The 24,909-nt window shown below is 38.9% G+C and overlaps 1 protein-coding gene across 1 annotated transcript; it reads right to left on the bottom strand.

The window, feature by feature from the left end:
• Positions 1–264: 264 nt before the first annotated feature.
• On the bottom strand, positions 265–23,061 carry nfat5a (nuclear factor of activated T cells 5a). Its single transcript, XM_048157763.1, is given in 14 exon segments — positions 265–4,742; positions 5,495–7,645; positions 7,648–7,762; positions 7,905–8,014; positions 8,130–8,204; positions 9,185–9,317; positions 9,419–9,471; positions 9,732–9,866; positions 9,957–10,129; positions 10,227–10,417; positions 10,513–10,696; positions 10,808–11,393; positions 14,539–14,664; positions 22,733–23,061. Coding segments are annotated over 14 exon segments (4,326 nt in total). The 5' UTR covers positions 22,806–23,061; the 3' UTR covers positions 265–4,521.
• Positions 23,062–24,909: the final 1,848 nt, after the last annotated feature.

Genomic DNA, 24,909 nt, shown 5'->3' with positions numbered 1-24,909 from the left:
GGAGAACCAACAAATCATTAATAACTGATTCCATTGTAGTCAAAGTGTGCTTTATTTCCAGTGAGCTTTTTGTTTTTCTATGCCTTTTTTGAATACTACAACAAAACTCATATTTAATTATATGCTGAAGTTTGCCTTTCTTGACAAATAATTTTGTCATTTTAATACCTTAACCAAGTTTAGTGTATTTTTTCTTCCCAATATAACATACACACAAAATTTTTTATAATTTACACCTATACCAAAACATACAAGACACAAGGGAAAGAACTTCATATCTATCTTTATTTATATAGCAGCACATCTTACAGAAATATAACTGCAGGAGTATACAAATGTACTGATTAAAGCAAAAAAAAAAAAAAAAAAACGCAGATGTCATTAGTTGACGTTTCTTCACGATACTGAACGTCATTCTTACACACTCATGAGTGAACTGTTGAATCTATATAACAGTGGTTCTGAACCAGGAGGCCAGTAGGGGGCATCAGCCAACTTACACAGGGGTAGAAAGATGGCTTATTTAAAATAAGTTACAATAAATGTCATTTCAGTCTGAAAATAGGATGTGCAATGTGTTAACTGACAACCCTATTTGTCACTCTGGTGAAAGTGCATCACTTGAACACCAAACAACAATGTAGAAATTTGGTCCAAGCTTACACACTCTGGCAAACAGAACTCACCAATTTAAAATTTATCCCATTAACAATTGTTGTTAATACATACAGTTCTTAAATTCTGAAATCACACAATTAAACAGAATTATTGATTTGAATCTACCAACACTCCTAGTGTAAGAGAGAGGGTTGAGAACCACTGTCCTATTACAACTTTAAAAGCAATGGACGTTAATCACATCAAACAAAAGCAAACAAAATTCAAAACGGTGTAAAAAGAGTGCATTTAAAATGCGCCCCTCTCTCTCTCTCACACACACACACACACACAGAGCTGGTGATTGGGGTAAGCGCTCTTCAAACCTCTTTTAATTTAACATTTACTAACAGAAATTCTTCAAACACCTGCTGCCCAAGCAAACAGAAAATCTGTAATCGTTGAGAACAATAACACTCTTTAACCTTGATCTTACACATTTCAAGAGGCAATAACCACCAGTGGATGAGAATGTCAACATATTAAATAAAATAAAAATAAAAGTGTGTTGAGGCTGCATAGCAGTTTCATGATATAAATGTTCAGATGTATTTGAGACTACACATACAGACTGGTTAAAGACAATTTGACCAGACATAATTTAAAAAAAAAAAAAAAAAACTGTAGTCTTTTACTTGTGGATTAAGAACTAGTAATTACTACATCTAAGTATTTAATTATATACAAAGGTCCTTTAGAAGTAAGAGGAAAGGCTTGCAAAGGCACAAAGTACTTTCAATCAAAAAGCACAATATGATGGAAAGTAAAGAAAAGAAATCAACCTCTTAAAATGTTAATGATGGATTTGTGCAGAAGTATGATTTTGACATAAGCTGGAGCAGATGAATGGACAAATGATTACTTTAAATCAAAAGACATTGATTTTGCTGCCTTGTTTTGAGAAAATATTCTTCTTAATTGGTCCTCGGGTTAGATGTAGAGTGAATCTATATGTACTACACCATGAGGTAAAACACATTCTTCCAGTCCCAGTTTTCTTGTTTTATGGCTTTGCATGGAACCCAAGTTCCAGAACATTAGCCTATATATCTAACAAAGAAATATCCAGGTCATATTTCACCCCAAAATCAAAGTAAAAACTCTATTTTCATAACTAATTAAAAAAAAAAAAAAAAAAAAAAAAAAAAAAAATCCAACAACACTATAACGGCCATCAAAATCAGCATAAATTTGATTCAGTACAACAAATAGTACCAATATGTACTTTACGATTCAGTTGGTTTTTACGTTTTTTTTTTTTTTATTATTTTCAATAAGATTTTTCAGATTTTTTTCTTTTGATTTTGGGGTGGAATATGACAAAAGAATTACTGTCTGTGTGAGACTCACCCACAGCCAAAACCAGCCTTTTTTATTAGTTTACAAATTGACAATATTTCATTTCACTTAACAAATAACAATCTCCATTTTGTAACACAGTGATGGGGACAAAGACCATCATTTCCACCGCTCTGAATATTGACATATGAAATACAGTACTGCAGAAGGGACAATTCACTTTTAAATGTTTAAAATGTACATAGTACATTTGGAAATTGAGTCTTACAAAAATACTGTATGTATGCCTCACCTGCAGGCGAGATATTATGTTTTACTACAAAGAGAGCACGCTTTTAACAAACTGCTACCTCACAAAGGAACAGCACACGTGAAACAGCCAAACTACTATTTACAATTTGTTATGCAAATTTTACATAAAGCATATTTAAGAAAGAAAAAAAAAAACAATATAAAGACAAGAAAAGGTATGATGTAAAAATCAAAATAAAAAGGTGTTTATGAAGATTTTAAAAAGAACTGCCTCACATTATGTTTGCATGAGAATATTGTCAATGCAAAAGCTGCTTCTTAGAATAGAGTACATTGAAAATATGTAAGTCTTAAAAAAGCTTTTAAAAAGACTGCATGTCTATGAACAAGTAAAATGTCAAATAAATGTGATTTCATAAAACATCTGAGCAATGTCCTACCACTAAAAGATCTCCTCAGTGAGAGTGTGAAACTACAATGCTCCAAAATGTAAATAGAGCAACTCAAACCATTTAAAAACTGAAGACTGATGTAAACAACCCATTAGTATTAGTCATGACAAAATGTAGCAGCATTCTGTCAATATTAGACCCTGTATGAGTTCATTATCTAGCGTACACTATGCCTTCCTCACTCTCATGACTGCATGTGTAGACAAATCTTCCAGTTTGCATGAAATAAGTGATTTCGTTTTTAAAACTCGTATGACGAGATTGTCGTGCAGTGATGGTATGAAGCAGTCTTCATCATAGCTCGTTTTAAAACTTGGGATTTTATCTGATTTTCTCCTCTAAGATCTTGACTCTATCTGATCATAGATGGGGTTTATTGTAACTTTGGGAGGTTGAATACAATCCAATCCCTTCTTAAACCCTCAAGGAAATATGGACCTAACTGCCACTTTAAGCTGCCCAAAAACACTCATAGCTGTGATAGTTCACATCAACAATAAATATCCTGTCATTATTTTCTCACACTTGTGTCTTTCAAAATCTGTATGATCTTTCTTCTGTGGAACACAAAGAAAAAAAAAAAAAACGCTCTTTCAAACTCAAAAGAGCATGAGCGAAAAAAATCCAAGTCTTCAGAGGCTCTGTGTGAGGAACAGACCAAAATTTCCACGGTAACTCTCTCATTCATGCATTCCTCATAAAGCAAAATATCTTCAATTTATTTTGTTGTTGTTTGTTTTTTTGAGTACCACAGATGAAAGAAGGTCATACGAGTTGTATGTAACAACATTATGCACCACCACAACAAATCCTCTTCCAAGCTTGTGCTTATTTGAATAATCTCCATGAACCACATATTTCACAATTCAAAATCAAGAACGTAGCTGCATCTTATAGTACAAACAGCAATGTGCTCCATATCTTTCTGCTGAGCACACAAACAAACACAAATTGTAGACCCTCTGCTGGATGATAATACAATCAGTTCACATATCTCAATGGCAATGTTGCACATTTTCACATCCCTGATAGGAATTCATGTCTACAAGTTGGACCTCTTGTTCATTTAAATAAAATTAAATTAAATAAAACTAAAACAGAGGAGAAGAGTAGGAGTGATTTACACAGAGCATCATGACTTTAAATGTCACTTGAAAACGGAGAGATTAGATGGACATGTCAAACATTCAAACACACACACACAAAAAAAAAAAAAAATTGGCTCATAAAATAGGCTATATTCAGAAAAGAGACACTGAAAAGTAATGAAACAAACACATTTTTTTAGAAAAGCATTATGACTATCAAAACATGAAAAGCTTTGACAGCCAAGTAGACACGTATGGGTTACAAAGCTAAAAGGGAGAATCTCCGATAGAAACTCCCTAAAGTGCTAAATATATTTCAAATTCATTCACAATGTATTAGTATCTCAACGGCAACAGAGTTTTTGATTTTATATTGTACTAGGTTGGTTTCTACTGGAAAACAGATTAATGATGGCAATTAATGGAGAAGATTCAACTGGAAGTCAAGAACACAATACAAAGTAGCAAAGTGCCAATATACTTAATGGCTTAATGGGTCACATGATATGTTGACATGCCAAACAGTGGCTTCAATAAAGTGGACCCTTATATGTCCATCAAGAAAAGGAGCTGTGACAAGATCCATAGCTAACATGTCCCCGCCAAAACAACACATTACAAGCTTTCAGAAACATAGATATAAGTGAAGACCCCCAACTGAGACAACCCTCAGATAAGTTTAGATAACACCGACATAAAACACAAGATGTAAAGTAACACGACAAGCTGTGTGGACGGTGGTCTACTGAAGTGAGGCTTCAAACTACTTATCTTTAATGGTCCAAGAAATCCCTAGGAAGCGTCTTTCCCTGCTCCTGAAAACTTTCCAGAAGTTCGTCTATCTTGTCGTCAAGGTTGTTGGTCTGGTCCAGTAAGGTCTGAATCTGCGCATTAGTCTGAAGCTGGGTCTGATTCTGATCCGAACCAGGATGACCCATGGTGACAAGCTGATCTGACAATGCCGGACCAGGAGAATTTATTAGCTGTCCACATTCTAATAAAAGAGAGAAAGATTAAGCTTTTTGAGGCCCTGAAAGGCACATTCTCCAATAAAGCCAATTTAGAAAGTTAATGCAATATCTGAAGGCCTGCACATTGATTCATGAGAAATAAACTCAGGACAGATTTGGTTTTACCTATCAGAAATTTACTGGATCATTATATATGGGCATTCCACAGTGAAGGACTACTCCAATGCCAGAACCAACTTTTTGATAGGGACTAGGTCAGGGGTGTCCAATTTTGCTCCTTGAGGGCCACTGTCCTGCAGAGTTTAGCTCCAACCTCAATTAAACACACCTAAAGCAGCTAATCAAGGTCATACTAGAAACTACCAGGCAGGTATGGTGAGGCAAGTTGAGCTAAACTCTGATGGACAGTGGCCCTCCAGGAGCAGATCTGGACTCCCCTGGACTGGGTCAAGGACAGAATCACCTTCCAGAACATCTCAACATGACCCAATGGCATTTTTATTCTGCATTCATTTGCTAAGATTTGAACTCTGATTGATTTAATCTTGATTTAATAGCATTGGCTATTGTGAATTGTGAAGAAAACTCACTTAATAGAGACTGCAAGACTTAAACTAGGCGTGTCCAATGAGGGAGACATACAAAATGTGCAGTGGTGGGACAAGGAAGGAATGATATAAAGCATGTCCCAATGGTATCCACTTTCCCCCCCTCAAATCTATTGTTATTTACTATGACTGCAACTCTAATTTCATGCTGACTTAATTGAACTTACCACTGGGAATCTCAAAGAGAAAAAGGCCTGCTTGCCCTGGCTGTCCAGGCTGGCTGAGAGTTCCCCCAATAGCTGTCTGAAAGAGTTGGCTGGGAGGTTGCTGAGGGGTGGTAGGTGTGGAGTTCTGTAGACCGCTCACTGCCACACCACTCTGTCCACTAAAAATGGTGGCTGCTGTGGCAGCTGGAGGTAAGTCTTGAGAACTTACACCACCTTGCAGGGATAAAATTGCTGACTGAGGCAAAAAATTGTTGACAGAAGGTTGGTCCGTAGGAGAGACAGGGGTTACGCTGGTGGCGCTGGGGACAACCTGCATAGGTTGCTGGTCCTGAAAAAGTTCTGTCCGTGTTGAAGGCATACTGGCAGACGAGTCACTCACAACGGTGCTCTGGTCTTGAAAAGACATGGGCTCTGCAGAGTCTTGTTGGGTAACACTCACGACAGTGGCTTGTGGAAAAATAATTGATGGATTTTGAGTTGGCTGGGCTGCTGGGACTGTGGGTTGATTTGAAGGGTTGTTCACAGTAACATTTTCAGAGCTGGGAACAACTTGCATGGGTTGCTGCTCCTGAAAAATATTTTCTGGGAGGCGGTCACTTCCTAGTGTAGCTTGGTTCTGCCCACTGAATAACAGGGCCTGGGGCAGATCATGGGGATTAATGGTTGTGGTACAGAACAATATGCCTGTCTGTGTTTGCTGCTGATTTGGGGATATTGTGGCAATATTTGGGAAGAGAGGGGCTTGTTGGGGTGTTGCCATCTGTTGTTGTTGGGGAGACTGTTGTTCCATTGGGGTGGACAACTGTGTTTGTCCCTGAAAAAGTGAGACAGTCTGGGCATCTGTTCCAGAGGTCTGCATGGGTGTGAGAAAAGTTATTTGTTGCTGCTGCTGGTTCTGGTTATTATCCGATGGTAGCTGGCTAGGCAACACACTTTGAGTAATAAACAGGCTAGCTGAAGGAGCCTGCTGTTCTGTGGGTATATTGGTGCTTGTTAGCATTGTCATGGTACCCGGAAATAAGGCTGCTTGAACCTGTGGTGACTTTGTGGATCCGAAGAGTACTGTCTGTGAGTCTTGAGTTTCAGTCAAGGGGTTATGAAAAAGTGGCTGAGGTGGTGAGGGTTGAGAGGATGGCTGCTGCAGGAAGCTAGATGTCTGAATGGTCATAAGACTTCCAGTCTGTTGGAAAAGTGCAGTCTGCTGTTGTAACTGCTGCTGGGGTGGGTTCTGGAGGAAGCCTTCAGAGGGCTGCGATAGATTATTAGTCTGTGTGGAGCTTTGCTGTTCACTAGTGAAGCTAGGTGTGCACTGCATTGGAATCTGGGTCTGCAAGAGCTCTGACTGCAATTGTTGCTTTAGGCTCTCTAATACTTCCTGATGCTGAAGAGTTTCTAAATTTATCTGATGCTGTTGCTGCTGTTGAAGATTATCAATGACTTTCTGATGCTGCAGAGTCACTATAGAACTTTGTTGCTGAATGTTCTCAAGAACTTTCTGGTGCTGTTGTTGATGCTGTAGATTCTCCAAAACTTTGTGTGTTTGCTGCTGCTGCTGCTGAATGTTCCCAAGAGCCTGTTGCTGGAGGTTTTCCAAGACCTTCTGATGTTGCTGTAAATTTTCAAGGACTGTTTGTTGATGTTGTAGATCCACAAGTGCCTTCTGTTGCTGTTGATGCAGATTCTCTAATATATTCTGCTCTTGCTGCTGCTGTTGCTGGTTGGTTAGAGTTGTCTCATTTCCACCCAACCTTAAACTGTTCATGTTTTCCTGGACGTGTTGCTGAAGGCTCTCTGCAGATGGAGCTGGGCTATAAAGTACAGAATTTAGCTGTTGTTGTGCTTGCAGCTCTCTTACTGCTCTCTCTAGCTGTGCAACCCCATCCTGGGGCAAAAGTGCCTGAACCTGTGGCTGCTGGGATGGAGGATTCCGAGAGTCTATGCCCACCAATACCATTCCACTTCCATCGGCACTGTTGTCTTCTGGAGACAAAGTTTCTGGGGTTTCCCGCAAGAACTGCTGAGGGACCTGAGGGGGAACAGGCTGGAGAACTGTTGTGTCTTCTGACAAGGACACTTGGAACGATGCAGGTGAAGGAATGTCCTGCTTCTGAATGGTGGACAAGGTTTCTTGAGTCGTAAATATTTGAGCGGTGACTGTTGTGAGTCAACGGGTTGGAGAGCCACAGGGCTTGGAAAAGACTTAGTGGCAGAGGGAAGGACAGTACTTATCTCCAAGATTTGTTGGGTTGAACTAAGGGCCTCTACAGGCTGCATTGTGAAAATAAGGGGAAAAAAGTGTTAATTTTCATGCCCCATTCATAAAACAATACTTTGCTTCTTCATCTAAAGGATTACAAGGTTAAAACTGGAACATTAACTCAAAATGGATGGGCTTTAAAAATTATAGTACCTTGAAAATATCTGAAGGTGTTGCGTTGCAGGAGACTTCCATGGGTTCTTCTCGTTTGACCATAGGTAACATTAAGACATTGTTTAGACAACTGGTCTCAGTCTGCATTGCTGTAAACAAAGTCATGAAACATTTGTGCTTAAAATTTAAATCTGTTTAGCAGCAAAACATGATTATTTATTTATTTATTATTATTTTTATTTTATGTTTTTTATAATGCCACACCTTTTATCTGCTCTTCAAAGGTACAAGTTTTGACTGTGGCTGGCAGTTCTGACTTCACTGGTATTTCAACTTTCTCTGTATGAAAAGAGTTAAAATAATTAATGATGGTATCATTTACTAGTGCATAAGTGCAATGTTTTACTTTGTCCCATTAAAGAGTGTTACCAAAAAAATTTGAAAATTGACAGTACTTTATAGCAATATTGACAAAAATAATAGCCTGTAATCTTTACCCAAAGCTACTTAGACATTTTTGATGCTTTTCTTCCGTCAGATAGCATTTAGATGCAAATGTACCAATACTATACAACTGGACACTCCGGGAGAGTTACAAAGCACCATCAGCATGACCAAATTAATATTCGTGAGTCTCAACTATACAAAGATTCACAATTCCATACCTGTTTCACCAAAGTAACTTGATGTACCCAAGTATACTTTACCCAATTTACCCAAGTAGCATATGCATGGCTCATGATCCTTTGTTGGTCCTGCAAAACATTCCTTTCAAAGACTAAACAGTATCCCTACCACCAAAACTTTAACCCCACCCCCCAAAATTACCTGTAGACATAAATGATTAGTTGTTTAAATGCCTAAAATTTGATATTCAACAATGTTTTTGATCTGCCTGCATTGACACCATTCTATGCAAATTGATCTGAGCTGGACGATAACATCACTGGTTTCTCCAGAACTGCTGTATAGATAAATTAACAAAATTAATAACTAATGATTTTTACAATGAAATGAATCAATACTGAACTTTCTTAAGCTGGACAATGACACCATTTTCTTCTAGAGCTGCTGTGCAGCCAACATTATTTTCCTGTTATCACTGTAAAGCTGCTTTGACACAATCTGCATTGTAAAAAGCGCTATATAAATAAAGGTGACTAGACTTGACCTAACCCCAGCCATTTCCTCAAAAATACGACAGGTTCCAACTGTATGTCTGGGACTTGCTTATAGTCAACACATCTTTACAATTTTTCCTCATTAACTTCTGAGCTGGATACCTGTTGTTATTATAAATGCATCCTCTCTTCACCAACCTGTTAGAGGAGTGTAGGTAAAAGGCTGTAGATCATGTGTTCTCCCTGCGTTTGTCACTACGGCAATCCCAATAGACACTGGTGAGGCCACTGTCTGGTCATGATATGGGGGAACCTTCACCACTAAATGATTCTGGATCGAATTATGTTGAGAAGATGCTTTAGACAAGATATTTTTGAATGATAATCATTATCATTAGAACTAAAAACTGTAATGCCATGTCTTGCACTTGCCTGATGAAAAAGTTCCATGTCAATTTCTGCTTCAGCTTGCCAGCCACTCTCATCTGAAAAGAAAAATAAAAACATGAAGGAAAAAGATGTTCGACACACATTGGACAGATAGGAGTGTGTTCGTCAAACTAGCTATGCAAGTTTTCATGTGTCATTGCATTCTGAATATATTTCATGTGTCACTGCATTCTGAAAGGTGACAGTGCACCAAGTATGCAATGCTCTGCCATCACTGCCATGTGAGGCATTATGCTAATACCAAGTATAAAGTCATTGTTTTTTTTATGGTATAAGATGTCCATCCTTGCAGTACCTGTAGAATTTTCCTGAAAAAGAACTTTAGTTCCTTTGAGAAAGTTCTTGCCAATGATAAAGACCTCCTCTCCTCCTGCGACAGAACAACTGTGAAGACTCTTCTTAAGGATTTCTGGCACTCCAGCAGGTTGAGCTGAAAATGTGACACAAAGAGTACAGTTAAAAGCGCTGAAAATAAAATCCCTTAATATCAAATCTATACCCCGCTACCCTTTATACTTACTACATAAGATAGGAGAGGAGAGAGTCTGGAGGGTAAGAACAGATCCGTCAGGTCTTGGGATGTTGACTCTGAAGGCCAAACGAGCTCGAGTGCTCTTCTTTTTGGAGCCAGCAACCCCTATACGAGCTTCAACATCGGCATTCCTCAGCTTCAAGATTCCCACACAGTCCACGCTGTCAAGACACATCACATTACACTTTAACAATACAAAGCACATTAACTAAAGGAGATGTAATTTCCATCAGAAACAACAGATGGAATGATCCTTACGCTAGAGTCATAGAGTTGGTCGGCTCAAGGTTCACTTCAATAACTGTGGTCCCCTCGATATCCACTTCCTTACATGCCGTTGTGTTGCGCCCCGTCACTCTGCAGGCTTGATAAAACCCATGAGGCTTCACACGTCCAGCGTCATTAGCCACAAATACTTGGAGCACCACTGGTTCACTGACTCCCTCTAACTGATGTACCATATTTAGAAACATTACCATATAAACTGTATTCCTTCCATAAATGCACATTTGTCCAGATAATATAATGTTTATTAAATTCTTACTTTGATTGTAGGGAATCCTTGCTGGGTACGGTCTTTGACAGATCCTCTACTTCCCTCTGTGAGGTATCGTGCTCTATGCTGTGTCTCTGGCTGAATCAAAATCTTCAGCTCCTTCCCTTCGCTCTTCTGCGGGTACTGAATGGAAAGAATCCCCCCTTTCTGATTGTTTGAAACTTCCAGGGAGCTGAAGGTAAAATAAAAGAAAGTCATTTTTAAAAATTCCTTGATACACCTCTTCTACAACGTCTTTTAAATTTATATTGGATTATTTTGAGGCGCAAAATGAGAAACCAACCTCACTTTGGGTGTGACTTTGGTGTCTGAACCCAGTTGTGAAAGAACAAAGTGCGGCGCTTTAGCGCTGTCTGCATCAAACACATCCATGCCGGCTTCCTCCCGGGCCGCAGGTTTCGGCCCCGGCCGCTGGCGAGGAGTTCTCTTTCGAGATTTTCTGGGCACTTCAGTATTGTCGTTGTACGAACTGCTACTGCCCATGCTAAAGTTGGACACAGAGTCGTCCATCCACATGCTGCTGCTCTGCTCCGAGTCCGGGTTGGGAAGCAGGTCATCCTGACAGGACATACGGCTGTCATCCAGCAAATCCTCCGGAGGCGGAGAGATGCTCAGGACGGTCCGTCGCTTCGAGGGGGTCGCCTGGCTCTGTGTGGCTCCGACAGCATCACCCACAGCTGCCGCACTGATAGCCACCACTGAACCAGGCTCCACGCCCATTCTCTCTGGCATCCCCTCTGTGGTGGGACCACTGTGGAGCCTGGAAGCCTGCTCTTGGGCTGAGGTAGCAGAGAGCATGCTGGGACAGGAAGGAAGCGTACTGCTGAGTCCTCCAGGGGAGGAGGCAGCGGCGCAAGTGGCAGCAGCATCTGTAGTGTGCACAATGCAGAATGTTTAAAAAAACTGGTCCCTTTAAATCTGGCTAGCAGTCCCGATCAAGCAGTGAAACTCGACATGGTATCTGGTCAATGCCCTTCATCTGTTTTGAATGTCTTGTTGATAATAAATTGCTAATTAAAGTAGGCCTAATTAAGCTGATGCATTGTCCAATCCCTTTCTTTCATATTATTTTGTATAATCTCAATAATGGCCCAATAACTACCATAAAAAAGCAAAAAATAAACATGCATAAGGGGTATACAGAGCATTTGTTGACACTTCTGCATAACCCAGTGCTGATCTATTCAAGACTTTCACAGACAAATTATATTGGCCAATGATAACTCTGAGACTAATGCATGCCAATTGGGCGAACTGGTTTGGTACTGGTTGATAACTCAGAGCTGATCTATTCAAAACAGCCTCTCATAACACATAATATTGGACAATGAAAATTCTGAGGTGTTGACTAATGCATGCCAATTGGACAATTTGGTTGGGACTGAACGTAGCCATGGAGACAGAATAAACAAGCTTCTGACCTACGAAGCAGAGAACTGCAGACCATTTTATATGCAGACTCTCCCTGATTCAGAGGGAACTCCCTGGAATAAAAACGACAAATGACAGCGAATAAACAATAAGTGCTGGTCATCCAATATAGATATCTGCAAATTTGGTCAGAATCATTTGAGCAAAAAAAAATCACCATTTTCATAAAAACATGTTTTTGTTTTAAATTACAATTTTTTTGGGCCAGTTTTTGAACATAAAAAAAAAAAAAAATGTTTTTCTCACTGTCCTAGTTTGGTGCTGTATTTGGTTTTGGTTGATTGTTTTACCTCAAATATATTGCTGCAAAAACACTGATATTTTGTCTGGGCTGCTTTGCTTAAAGATCCCTCAGCTTCCTGTCAAAACAGGAGGTAGTGTAACATTAACCTGGCTACTTGCAAACATATTTGCAATCAGAGTATTGCCTTTTAATTAGGACTGGGCGATATATTTGGTATTATTTTGTCGATGAAGCCAAAGTTGTGAATATCAAAATGATTTTAAACACATCTATCATTTAAAAAAAGATGAGTACCAGAAATTTGACTAATTTCTGCAAATTAATTAAATTAACCAAAAGTATTTGTTTACATCATCAGTCTAGAAGGTTCACAGACATCCTTGTGAGGCATTGGATTTTTCAATTTTGGAGTGACATGAGGGTGAGTAATTAATGCCAGAATTTAAATTTTTGGGTAAACTAACCCTTTAAATGCAAATGAGAGGGCGGAGCAGAAGTAGTAGTGTGAGGCAATTTCCAAAGAATGTGTTTTTGCATTCCACTGCACTGTTTTTCCATTATTTTCTATGTAAATGCGCTAGATAGACCTTGCATTTTTTTTCTCCCATTCGGGGGCCATTCAGTGGAAAACGCAAGGTGTTGAGACACATTTTTTTTTAAAAGTTCTTTTAACTTGAGCACTGCGTTTTTAGAACACCATTTGCTGCACGCATTTACATTGAAAAGCAATGGAAAAGTAGCGCAGTGGAATGGAAAAACGCCTTCTGTGTTCATTGATACAGCCAACATCAGAATATTTAGATTGTCTCAGCAACATGAAACACATTCTTGTGTTTCCACTAGCTGCTCTAGTGAGGAGATAAACATGGCAAACTGTGTACCGTTCACTCAGGGGAGGAGCTAAGCTAACAGGGCAGATTGCGTCACCAGTCGTGGGCGGGGCCTATTACACTGTGACGGAATAATGTGAATACTTATGATTTACCATTAGTTTTACCATTATAGGGGTGGTTGTGTACACACTACCGACATTTATGTTCAAACACCACGTAAAAGTGAATTTTGCATAATAGGTCCCCTTTAATACAAATGTGTATTTCCAAGTGAAACGGCTATTGAACAAGACAAAATCCGTAGGACGGGACTTGATTTTACCCACTGGTATTTGACTGAGTTTTTTTTTTTAAAATCTGAATTTGACTGAACTTTAAAAAATAATTGGCTTAACTGCAGCACAGTCTTTCATTTGTCAGCAAAGAGAAGTGAGCATATCACAGGAAGAACAAGTGAGTGAATTTTGATTTCATCCAGACTATTTAATATTGTATTAAACATTATGCTGTTAATAGGTACTCTTATATAGGTACTCTTATTGGTGCATTTTACTGTATTTTGTTTCTTGCATTAAAAAGATTTTAATTGACTTGACAACAATGGCTGTTGAAAAAAAACAAAGCTTTTTCAGAGCAAATGCATGCATACACAAGATTGTAAATATTGGGTTTCTTTTTTATGCTATATTGCCCAGCCCTACTCTGATTACAATCCATTTTATCATTAGTTGAAAGAAGTAAAGGCCTTTCAAAAAAGAAGCAAAAAGTTTAAGAGAAAAGCCCCAAATTAGGCCTAACGCCAATACATTTGTAGACAAAGATGAAAAATGACTTCTAATGAAATATTTTAGGTGTCATCTAATGAGCTAAGACCGCTGTCAGCCAGTAAGTGCTGTTTATATTCCATTGGCTGGCTTCAACCATAACATGCCCTCAATAGGCAGAGACTTCAGAACAGGGTCTGGGGAAAATCTGGAAATCACTCAACCTCACTGACAGCAATAACAGGAAGTTCTTTTTAACAGGTTTAATGGGACATGTCAAGAAAAACACTCGAAATGAGCTGAAATGATCTAAACAGCCAAAAAGGAGAGAGAAAAAACATGTGACATGAAGAAAAAAAAAAAACTAAAAAGGTCAGGATGTGCAGATGGGTTGTAAAAAAAGTGAATCAAGTGTGACATCAAGTGAAACAGGAAGCACAGGTCAGAAGCACTAGAAAGTAATGTGCACAAACTCATATGCTGAGACAAAAAAATAAACAAAACAAGCAAATAAAAATAATAAAAAAGATAACACCACAACGCCAAAGAGAAAAGTACAGTAAAGATCCAAAGACACAAAAGAATCAGAGGATGTTTAGCTTCACAGGAAGTCACTTCAACATCACGCACACAGACCGAACAGAAGTGTGCCAAACCGATTAGGAGAGTCTTTCAGCTTGAACAAAAAGATGACTAAAACACGACAGGGAGGATAAAAGCAGCGATGTGAGAAGTGTGCTACCTGAGGCCAGGGCAGCAGCAGGAGGAGGTCCGGCCTCTCCACCGCTCTTCTGGCTCATGGTGGGGTTGTCCTGCTGTACGGCCGAGGGCAACTGCAGCTCTTTAGGGAGCAGGTCATACACTGACTCTGAAACAGAGAGAAAGTCAAGTACTGTGTGTGAGAGAGACAGACAGAGAGTCAGAGTGAGGAGTAGATGTTACGAGTGGATGTTACAACTTGCTGTCAAAGGCAAAGAACAATCAAATGTTGAGCAATAATGAATAATCTTGCATCATGCAGTGCTACAGATTTTACATGGACCAGGTCTCCTCGCAGAAGATCTTCGTTTGTGTGTGATGGAGGAATTCCTGCCGCTGTTTTGACTCCTTTAAACATTTTATAAACTCTTCATGAGTCCTCAGCTGGTAAAAATACCATCATATGTACACACATACAACGAGCGCATTTAGACACAGCAGATTTTTGGATGTTCGGTAAATTCTGTCGCAAAATATATGTCATTTTTTATCTTTAAGTTCAGTGTTAAAAATGACAGCGTTGTCAGCGCCGGCAGCCTAGGGTTAGTGTGCCGACATATGGCGCAAATGTGTTCACGGCGACCTGAATTCGAGGTCCTTTGCCGACTCTGCCCCCATCTATCTGCCCAATGCTTTCCTGTCTGCTCTCTACTGTCCTCTCCAAATAAAGGCACAAAAAGACCATAAATATAACTTAATTTTTTTTTTTTTTTTAAATGACAGTGTGACCACTAAGCGAACCAGGACTACATGTATAATTTCTGGACCAAAAGAACCAAGTGAACCAAACTACAAGTGTGAACAGTGAGCACACCCTAAATTAAGGTATAATAAATATGCATGATAAGACAACTGCACCAAAAATATTGGTGTGTGCCTACTAAATTATAGCCTGTGAAGCATGTAGGCGAGTTTATAAGCAGTAAACAAGTTCCTTTACCACATGCGTTGTTTATTAGCAGCCCGTAACAGACTTTGAACTACTGTTGCAGACATTTACAAAGATCCCAAAAAGAGCAAATTATGGAAATATTTTACCATAAACAAAATGCCGAATATTATGTGCAATACATAACATGATCCAATAATGATACTGATGTACTGAATCATAACATATGCATGACATAATTTACTACAATGCCATCTGTAACTGGTAAGCATTTGCTTTTGGTGACAACAGGTGTCAGTATAGACCTTATTTACCAGAGAAACAAGCGCGCTGCCATCTTTATAAAATTGTCTTTGAACTTCCGTTTTGCTGTAGCTCTGTACATTTCTATGGCATCGCTGTCAAAGAGTAATTAGCTGGTGAAGTGGATTTCCTTGTTGTAGAGTTAATGAAAGTTATCATGAGCATTGTTATGTTTAAAGCAGATGTCTTAACAAATGTCAGTAGATCGGGAAGAGTTTAAAACGAGCAGTTCATTCATAAATGTAATATCGCTGTGGAAATACAAACCGGAAGTCAAAAGACAACGAGCGCAACGCTGAAAAGGGGCGGGGCTACATAAGGTCTATAGAGTCCAAGAGCAATGCCATATTATCCAGCCACATTTCACAAAAAGATTAGTAGTTACAAAGAGAAATTTGCCTCATCTCATATGCTTCATAATAAGAAAAGTGGAACGCTCTCTATACATAGTTGTACCATTAATACCGGGCACCGCTTCTTTGATGAGCAGCAGATATTTAGAGCAGCAGATATTTAATAAGCAGAGGAGGAGGTGTTTATGATTCCCAGAGCTCCATCTCGGGACACTACGTCCCATGGTGCCCTTGTGCTTCGTTCAGCATGTTGATGATTACAGTGCTGTTGATAGTATTGCTTCAGTGCTTCCCTACCACGAAAGCTTCTCTCACATTACCTGTAAATCCTTGCTAAACTTCACAACAGAGTTACTTCCTATAACAAAATACTTGATTTTTACTGCCAATAGCTTATTTCTGTTTGAGTACACTGTACTCAATATGATTGTTTTTAAATAATAATAATTATCAAGCTTTATTAAATAAAGATTCATGCTTCATAAAAGAAAATGAATGTTTATTTGCTTCACAGGGTACAAATTGGTGTCCTATTACATTACATCTCACTTTTTAAGTTAATGAATAACTACGAATCAAAGTTTTGTCCCAAACCAGATAACTCCTAAAGTGTTAAAGGGGACCTATAATGCCTCTTTCACAAGATGTAATATAAGTCTCTGGTGTCTCCAGAATGTGTCTGTGAAGTTTCAGCTCAAAATACCCCACAGATCATTTATTATCGCTTGTCAAATTTGCCCTATTTGGGTGTGAGCAAAAACATGCCATTTTTGTGTGTGTCCCTTTAAATGCAAATGAGCTGCTGCTCCCGGCCTGCTTTCCAGAAGAGGGCGGAGCTTCAACAGCTCAACAACAACAAAGGTGGAGAATCTCACACAGCCAAAATGAGGATTGTCAGTAACGGTGTTCAGCCTTACATTGTTCAAACCGGAGTCGACACTGATGGAGAGACTCAGGAAGAAGTTACAACTTTTAGAATGAAACTGGACGTTTCTGAATGGTTAGTGGATAAATTTATGGAGTTGCTGTGGAGTTGATTCAACTCGTCCACTAGCATGTGCCGTCATGTTCATCTTTTGTGCAAATCCAGCGTTGAATTTACCCTCGTTTGTGAAGCAGTCCGGCGTAAAATAACATCACATTAGTAGTATAGCTGTTTTGTGGGTAAGTCATAAGTAACACCGATACATTTCTGTCAAACACAACTTCAGTTTGTATGGAGGCTAAGGAAAAGCACACGGAAAGTGGAGCTGCCTGAACCGAAGAAACACATTGCATTACTTAAAAATACTTACATTTCTTCACCTGAAGCTTTGCCTCACTTTTGAAAACAAAATGGCGGCGCCATGGGTGGAAACGTGCAGATTAAGGGGCAGTTAATATTACAATAAGATCCCCTTCCTAAATCACAAGGGGAGCGAAATCTGAGCGGCTCATTTTTTCACATGCTTGCAGAGAAAGGCTTGCCAAAACAAAGTTACTCAGCTGTCCTTTTTCATGTTTTCTGGGTTGGTAGATGCACTGGGGACCCGATTATAGCACTTAAGCACAGAAAAATCTCATTTTCATGATATGTCCCCTTTAAATCTGCAATCCTGTTACTTGTTCTGTCATTTATTTTTTATTTAATGATTTATATTTTATATGTTCCTATGTTTAAAAATGTTGCTAGAAAACATCAAAGTCAAGGTTTTAAGGTTATGTGTTTAGGGAAAAAAAAAAAAAAAAAAAACACTAACCGACAAATAAAACCAGCTCACATAAAGCCTAGGCTAGTTTATGGAAGCTATAACTGACCCAGCAGTGTCTGTTATAAAGCCTAAGTTAAAAAAAAAAAAAGTAATTGTGAACTAAAGTTTTAAATAAAAATAGTCTCATTGATAGATAAAGTGAAAAGTCAAACTGTGAGATATAAATTCACATTTGTGATTAATCCAAAAATCACATGTGCCTAGTTCTTGGTGGACAAACAACATTTTCTGACTTTCTGTTGAAAATCAAAAGTTTGACTGTTTTTAAGAGTTTCAAGCACTATTTTGTAGCCTATTCATAAAACGTGGCAGCACAATCTGAGGATCAGCATAGCATTCTGGCACAGAGAAACAAAGTGGACAAGCACAGAGATGGAAATGGGACCCTGAATCAACACTCCCCTACAGAAATGCTTTGTAAATAAAAGCCCTGGTGCCTGTAGTGAAGCTGAAGCCACGGTCAGCAGGTCTGAATACCACATGTTCTGCATTCCTGCTATTTTAACACTATGCATCCCTGGACAACAAAAAGATAATGGGATCGTCCGATTCTCCTCGGCCAAGGCAACGTTTTATATTGTGGGGATTAAATCTGTTCAAAGGAATCCGAAAGGACAGAAAAACAGCTCTTGAAGCTGGAAAGGAGGCCAAAGTGTCACAATAATTACACAGTTCATCTTTGTGAACGCTGGCTTTGTAAAACCTCCACTGAACGCAGGTGGCACCAGATAATGAAAACAATCATCTGCAAAGCAATTCCTAGTAGGAACTGTTAAACATGTCTGTCACTACAAAGTTGGGTCAAGTGAATCAGACACAAAAGCCAAGCATGACCATGTGACCCAGATCAAACAGCTTGAGAGCTATAAATATACAAGATTGTGTCATTTTCTGAAGAAAAGTGTGTGTGCTAAAGACATTGTGGGTGGTTTCCAGGGTGCTGCTATATGCAATTCGAACGATAAATAATTTAATTGAAATTAACGGCTGTTAATAGGTCTGTTAAAACCCGACATGAACAGTCATGTACTGTCAATTTCATTTACGCAGAGGGGGTCTAAACTCTTTTCCATCGAGCTGTGAAGAAAACTGACCGTGCAAAAAAAAAAAAAAAAGATGAAGATTTTGTGTCCGCACAGACTTGTGCATGAAAAACAGCACGTGTGCGAGTTGAACTGAACACTAGAATGTAAAAGTGCACTAGCTAGTACGGATTTCACAATACCATAAACATGTCTTGTGATACTTTACCAGCTGAAGCATCATGATTCATGCAGTATTATTCATAATTCAAATCTAGAAAATAAAACAAATATGTAAACGAAAATAGACCAGATTTTTCTCTGAATAATTGGCAATAGTTACCAATCAAATTAAATCCATCTTAAAATCAATACTATGCATTCTACGGAGCCCCTAAAGGGACATGATGGGAAAAAATACGAGATGGGAGGGAAAAATATATTTCAATGCTTTTAGTAGAGTATAATTTTATTTAATGCCATGTCAATTACAAAAATTCAATTACAAATATCACATAAATACAATAAAAGCTAAGCAAACAAACAAACACAGCAAGTAATATTAATCTAATTTTTTATTTTTTTTTATTTTTTATTAACATGATAAAAATTCTAAAACCTTTTTCAATGATTTTACATTCTTTCACAATTATATAGTTGGGTAATTATATTGTATATAATTTGCAGGCATCAGGGAGCCGCTATCAATTATGCAGGGTATTGAAATAGTTTTTGAACGCGCACTCGCTTTTCACTTTTACTTCCTTCACGTTCACGCGTACTCTGTGTATAGGCGCGGCGGTACTTAGGGCTGGGCAATATATCGCATGCGATTGTCACGCGCATTTCATCAGTAAAGCCGGTTCCCTGATTACCGCTAAATCGCCATCACCTGCTTTCAAATGGAGCGGCATTTAATATACAGAGCCGTAGTTCACTGACAAGCTACGCAATATCGCGTTCATTATCGCAGATGAATCGCCTTCGATAATGAACGCGATATTGCGTAGCTTGTCAGTGAACTACGGCTCTGTCTATTAAATGCTGCTCCATTTGAAAGCAGGTGATGGCGATTTAGCGGTAATAAGGGAACCAGCTTTACAGACGAAATGCGCGTGACAATCGCATGCGATATATCGCCCAGCCCTAGCGGTACTGATAAAATCCTCCGCCATCGTCTTGTCAGTCATCTCTCCTTACTTCCTTCATGTGATGATAAGTGAAATCTGATGCACTGTAATGTAACCGACTACTGCAGCAAGCCTAACCATGTCCCTTCAGGAGCTCCGTAGAATGTATTATTAATTTTACGTACCTTTACAAATTCGGATTTAGGCTTCGAGCACATCCTTTCTCTGAATATATAAGTATGAAATGTTGGAAAAAATTAATAGGTGTACTTCTAAATGGGAAACTAAATCCGCCAGTAGGTGGCAGCAAGTCTTAACGATTGAGTCTCTGAATCATTTATTCAATGATTCGTTTAAAACACTTGTTTTTATGAATGGCTCAGAGAATCAGTGATTTGAACATTTGAAATAATGTATCTGTCGCACATACAACATTACTTACGGTACTACCATATTGACGACAGTACCGTTTAAAAAATACAGTGGCATTTCCAGTATTTCGAAGCTTTAGTATCACAATACTAAAAGTAGTACTGTTACACTGTGCAACCCTACTAGGTAGCGCACATGTGCCGAACGTATCCATCTGCATGGTCAATGGAGTATACTTGGAAAGGATTACACGTTTAACTGTGCGCGAGGCACAGCAGAATGTGCAAAACGACATACTCATGCCCATTACTGCTTTAAGGCAGGAACACACCAAGCCGACGAACTAGTGGCTGGGTGGGCTCACGTTGGCAGCGTCTGTGTCCAAAGTTGGCCTGACACACCAAACTGACGCTCGACAGCCGACGGCCAAGTAGCACGTCTGTTCTGCGCCTGCGTAAAATGAAATGCCTTTCCGAACCAGCAGGTGGCAGTAGCTGAACAGCCAATCAGAACGATCAGATGGCCCAACGGACCGACGAGCTCTGACGGTGATTCAACATGTCGAATCGGACGAAAAAAAGCAGACGAGGACCAACTTCAGCCGACAGTGCGGAACACACTGAGAAAACTTACTCAGCCGACGAACAAAAACTGCCCAACGGCCGACCGTCGGCTTGATGTGTTCCTGCCTTTAAACGCCACCTACTGTCAGACAGTGAATTTGAATTTTCCTTTTCATTCAGCCGGTCTGGCTTATGCAATATTTTCCACATTAATCTGGACAGACAAATTGCATGGGTTTGTCAAATTTTCGTGATGAACATTCGTCTTGGTGTGAACGGACCTTTACCAAGAACAATATGAGAACAATAAAATCCACACCACAACTTACAATGCTAACGACACAGAGGAAAGATATTGGTCTTTCCCAGCTGATGAATGATAAAAATAAAAACATTGACAGCTAATCAGAATCCACAACTTTAAAGAGCTTAAGCATTTAATATGACAGACGGAATAAGCAGGACATCATCATCCGTTGGTGTGGATGCTAATATAGTTATTGTTAAAGTTATCATTCTTGGTGTGAACAGGTCTTAAATCTGTTTTAGCATGTTGCTTTGCAGCTGCAAAGGTGTTCTTATTCGTCTGCTTTGCCACCCACAGGCCAAAAATCCAGTCGCATGATTTAAAGTCACCACGAAATGGAAGTTGCGAAAGTCTTTTCTGAAATGACTTCTGGAACAAGAACAAATGTAAGGCAGGGCTTGATTTTGCCCACAGGGAATTGATTGGATCGTTGTGGTTAGCTATTCATGGTTCTCAGTCATGTGACTGGTGCGGAGACATGACGCACAAAACATTCATAGAACTGCAGCACAGACCTGTCAATTTTCCATCTCCAAAGAAGAAAGACTAAAAAACGTGAACAAAATTCAAGTATTAGGCACTTGTGATACATATACAGCCCCTGCTGCAGGAAAAACAAGGGAACATTTCATAATGACTTTCATTCATGTCGGTAGCACAAACTGTGATGGACGAGAAACAAAAGTGATGCTTTTAAAAACTCATTGTAATGTGCTGAATTAATTGGTGAGTCTATAAAAACATTCAGTTTACATTTAAAAATGCATCATTATCAGCACATAAACCCTAAAAAGGGGATGTTATTCACTTCCCATTGGCTTACCACAGGATAAGTATGTATTAGTGACTGTATCGCTCTTCATCCACATTACAAATGACTGAAAGTTAATGGCTAACCAGTGTATTCTCATCATATCAACATATGAACATCACATGTTTAAGTCAGGTCTGTTATGACAAACACTGCCAGCTATATTCAGCAACATGTTAGCTGTCAAGCTGAATGTGTTGCTATTGGCAGATGAAATATTAATTATGATGGGCGAGGATCATCTACCATGCTGGCACGAGTCCAACTTTTATAGTACTTCAAAGTCACTGTACATAAAACACCACAACAACAGTGTGTGTCTAAAAATCCTTGGTTGTTTCGACAACAAACCATGGTTGTCTCGGAGCCACGAGTCACTTAAAATGTGTGTAAAGGTAAACAAACACACACCCACTCTATCTCACACACACACGCACGCGCACGCACGCACACGCATTTATATATAGACTCTCACACACACGAATACATATAGACTCACATTCACTCACACATATACACACATTTATAAATACACACAGCTAGCGCGTGCTCTCCTCTCGTGCTAAGTAACGTTAGCAATTCTTCATATTTATGCACAGCTAAACGTCTCCGTAAAGACGAATGCAAAACTAAATGAATGAAGAAAGGACCTAGTATCATAAAAACGCGTTCTTACCTTTGGAATAGAGTGATTTAGGAGAACTGGGGTCGATATCGGCGCTCAGGAGAGATATAAAATCAGAGGGCATGCTAGCATGCTAAAGCCTCATGAGATCAGAGGAAACGACTCTATCACTCTCGGCTTAAAGAGCAATGTATACAGAAAGAGAGATGCTTCCAATCATAAAATCCTTATCAAGGGTTTACAGCACATGTACAGTAGTGAAATTCACACTCAGGAACATTTTAATGTGCTTTTTTCTCCATCTGATTAGCTAGCCAGCCATAAGAGCCATTCACCTTTTTTCAGCGACTCCTCCCCCCTTTCTGCGCATGCGCACGGTTTCCGACTATATCTGACAGATTGTTATTGTTCGACTGTAACTATGTGCGTTAGACTGTGTCTATAATATTTCTGAGTGTGTCTGACTTATTATTTGGTGGTTAGTTACAGTGATTACTTCTTCTATAACATCTTACCATAGTTCCTGTATTTACTTTTTTACCAATTCACTACAGTTTAATACAATTATACAATAAATACATTTTAATTAATGCAAAGAAATGTTCAAGTGTGTATCTCATAAAATGTATAAAACATTTCCTTTGAGAAATGAACTGAACTGATTATTGTCATCAGTTTTATGGATCATTTTCTGGGCTCTTTGCTGATGATGATGTCACTCTCTCCCCGTGACGCGGTCAGTAATGAGGTCAGCTGTCTGCCGCTGTAATCGAGCGAAATACCAAACAGAAAGATGAAACGCAAATATTCTCTTGAATCTCTCAGAAAAAGCTCACACAAGGAGACACAGTTAGAGAAAGTCGTGGGAGGTCTTTCAGAAAACTTTAAAGCAGTAGCTGCGACAGCTGAATAATGAGCTGCTCTGGGAATTGTCATTTCAACGGCGAAGACAAGAAATATGTAGGAGTATGAAAGTGTATATCAGAAAATGTATGGTTTAGGTCAAAGATTAAAATGTTTTCATTCCCCTGTAGCAGTGGTTGTATGTTGATTTTAAACAGCTGTTTTTAAAAGTGATTATACATTTTTGAATAAATTATTTTATAATTATTTATCTATAAGTCCTCAAAAAAATAAATTGTATTATCCTTGTGTTTTTAGTCAAACCACAGTGATGTTCTGACCAGATTCAACTATCCTCTCCACCTTATTTTTCGATGCGGAAATAAGCTACTTTCTGTGAATGAGCGAGACTTCCGATTCATTAGCCGCTAAATACCTAAAAGAATAACAAAGTGCAGTAAATGGTAATCTGTTTGCACTTCAAAATGTAGCAGTTTTATACAGCTAAAAATAATTTTAGTTGGAATGGAATGAAGCCTTGCACATTCAAGAAAATGGCTGCATCCGCTCTTACATTAAAAATGTGTTGATTTAGGAAATGTATGATTCGCACTGAATTGCATTTTCTTTCTTCTTCTTCTTTTTTTTTTTTCTTTATTCTTGGCATACCTTTAAAGGCATCATGAAATTAAAATATAATATTGCAGTAAATGATTTATAGGCTATGCACATTTTGTTAAATTCATGTGCCTCGTAATCTTGAATAAAAATAACTTCCCCTCCCTCTTTCAGCGACTTCTCTTCTCTTCTCTTCTCTTCTCTTCTCTTCTCTTCTCTGATGATGGGGGCAGGGTAACCTGTCACTCACATGAGATCCACCAATAGCAAACCACAATCATCCACCCAACCTACATTTGCTTAAAAGCTGTTTCACTCAGCTTTATGTAACAATAGCGAAGGAAAGACAATCGCGAATTCTGTTTCATGCCGACTTTAGCTTAACCAGTGTTGGCAATGGAGCTACTTGAGGCACTTAAATTAACATCAACCAGTCATTTGATATTCCTGGAATTCCTCTTTTAATGATGGAAGATGATGATATGCAGGATTTGCTTGTTGTCACAGCTTAAAGGCACAATATGTAATTTTCGTCGCTAGAGGTCACTTATTCAAAACAAATTTGTAGGTTGATGATGCCGTGAATGAGCGAGGAATCATGTGAGTTGTCGTCTTCTATGTTCATGGATGAGCTAATGTAATAAAGTTTTATTGATGTTACGTTATGAAGCAGGATGGGTCGAGAGCCGTGGGAGTGGAATGAGGCCACTGGAGCAAATGCTAATGAAAGACACCTGCGATACACACCAAATCTCGAGTCTAGCGGA

This window comes from Megalobrama amblycephala, linkage group LG15 (assembly GCF_018812025.1).
Source record: "Megalobrama amblycephala isolate DHTTF-2021 linkage group LG15, ASM1881202v1, whole genome shotgun sequence".
Lineage (NCBI taxonomy): Eukaryota > Metazoa > Chordata > Actinopteri > Cypriniformes > Xenocyprididae > Megalobrama > Megalobrama amblycephala.
This window is presented reverse-complemented; position numbering and strand designations above follow the sequence as displayed.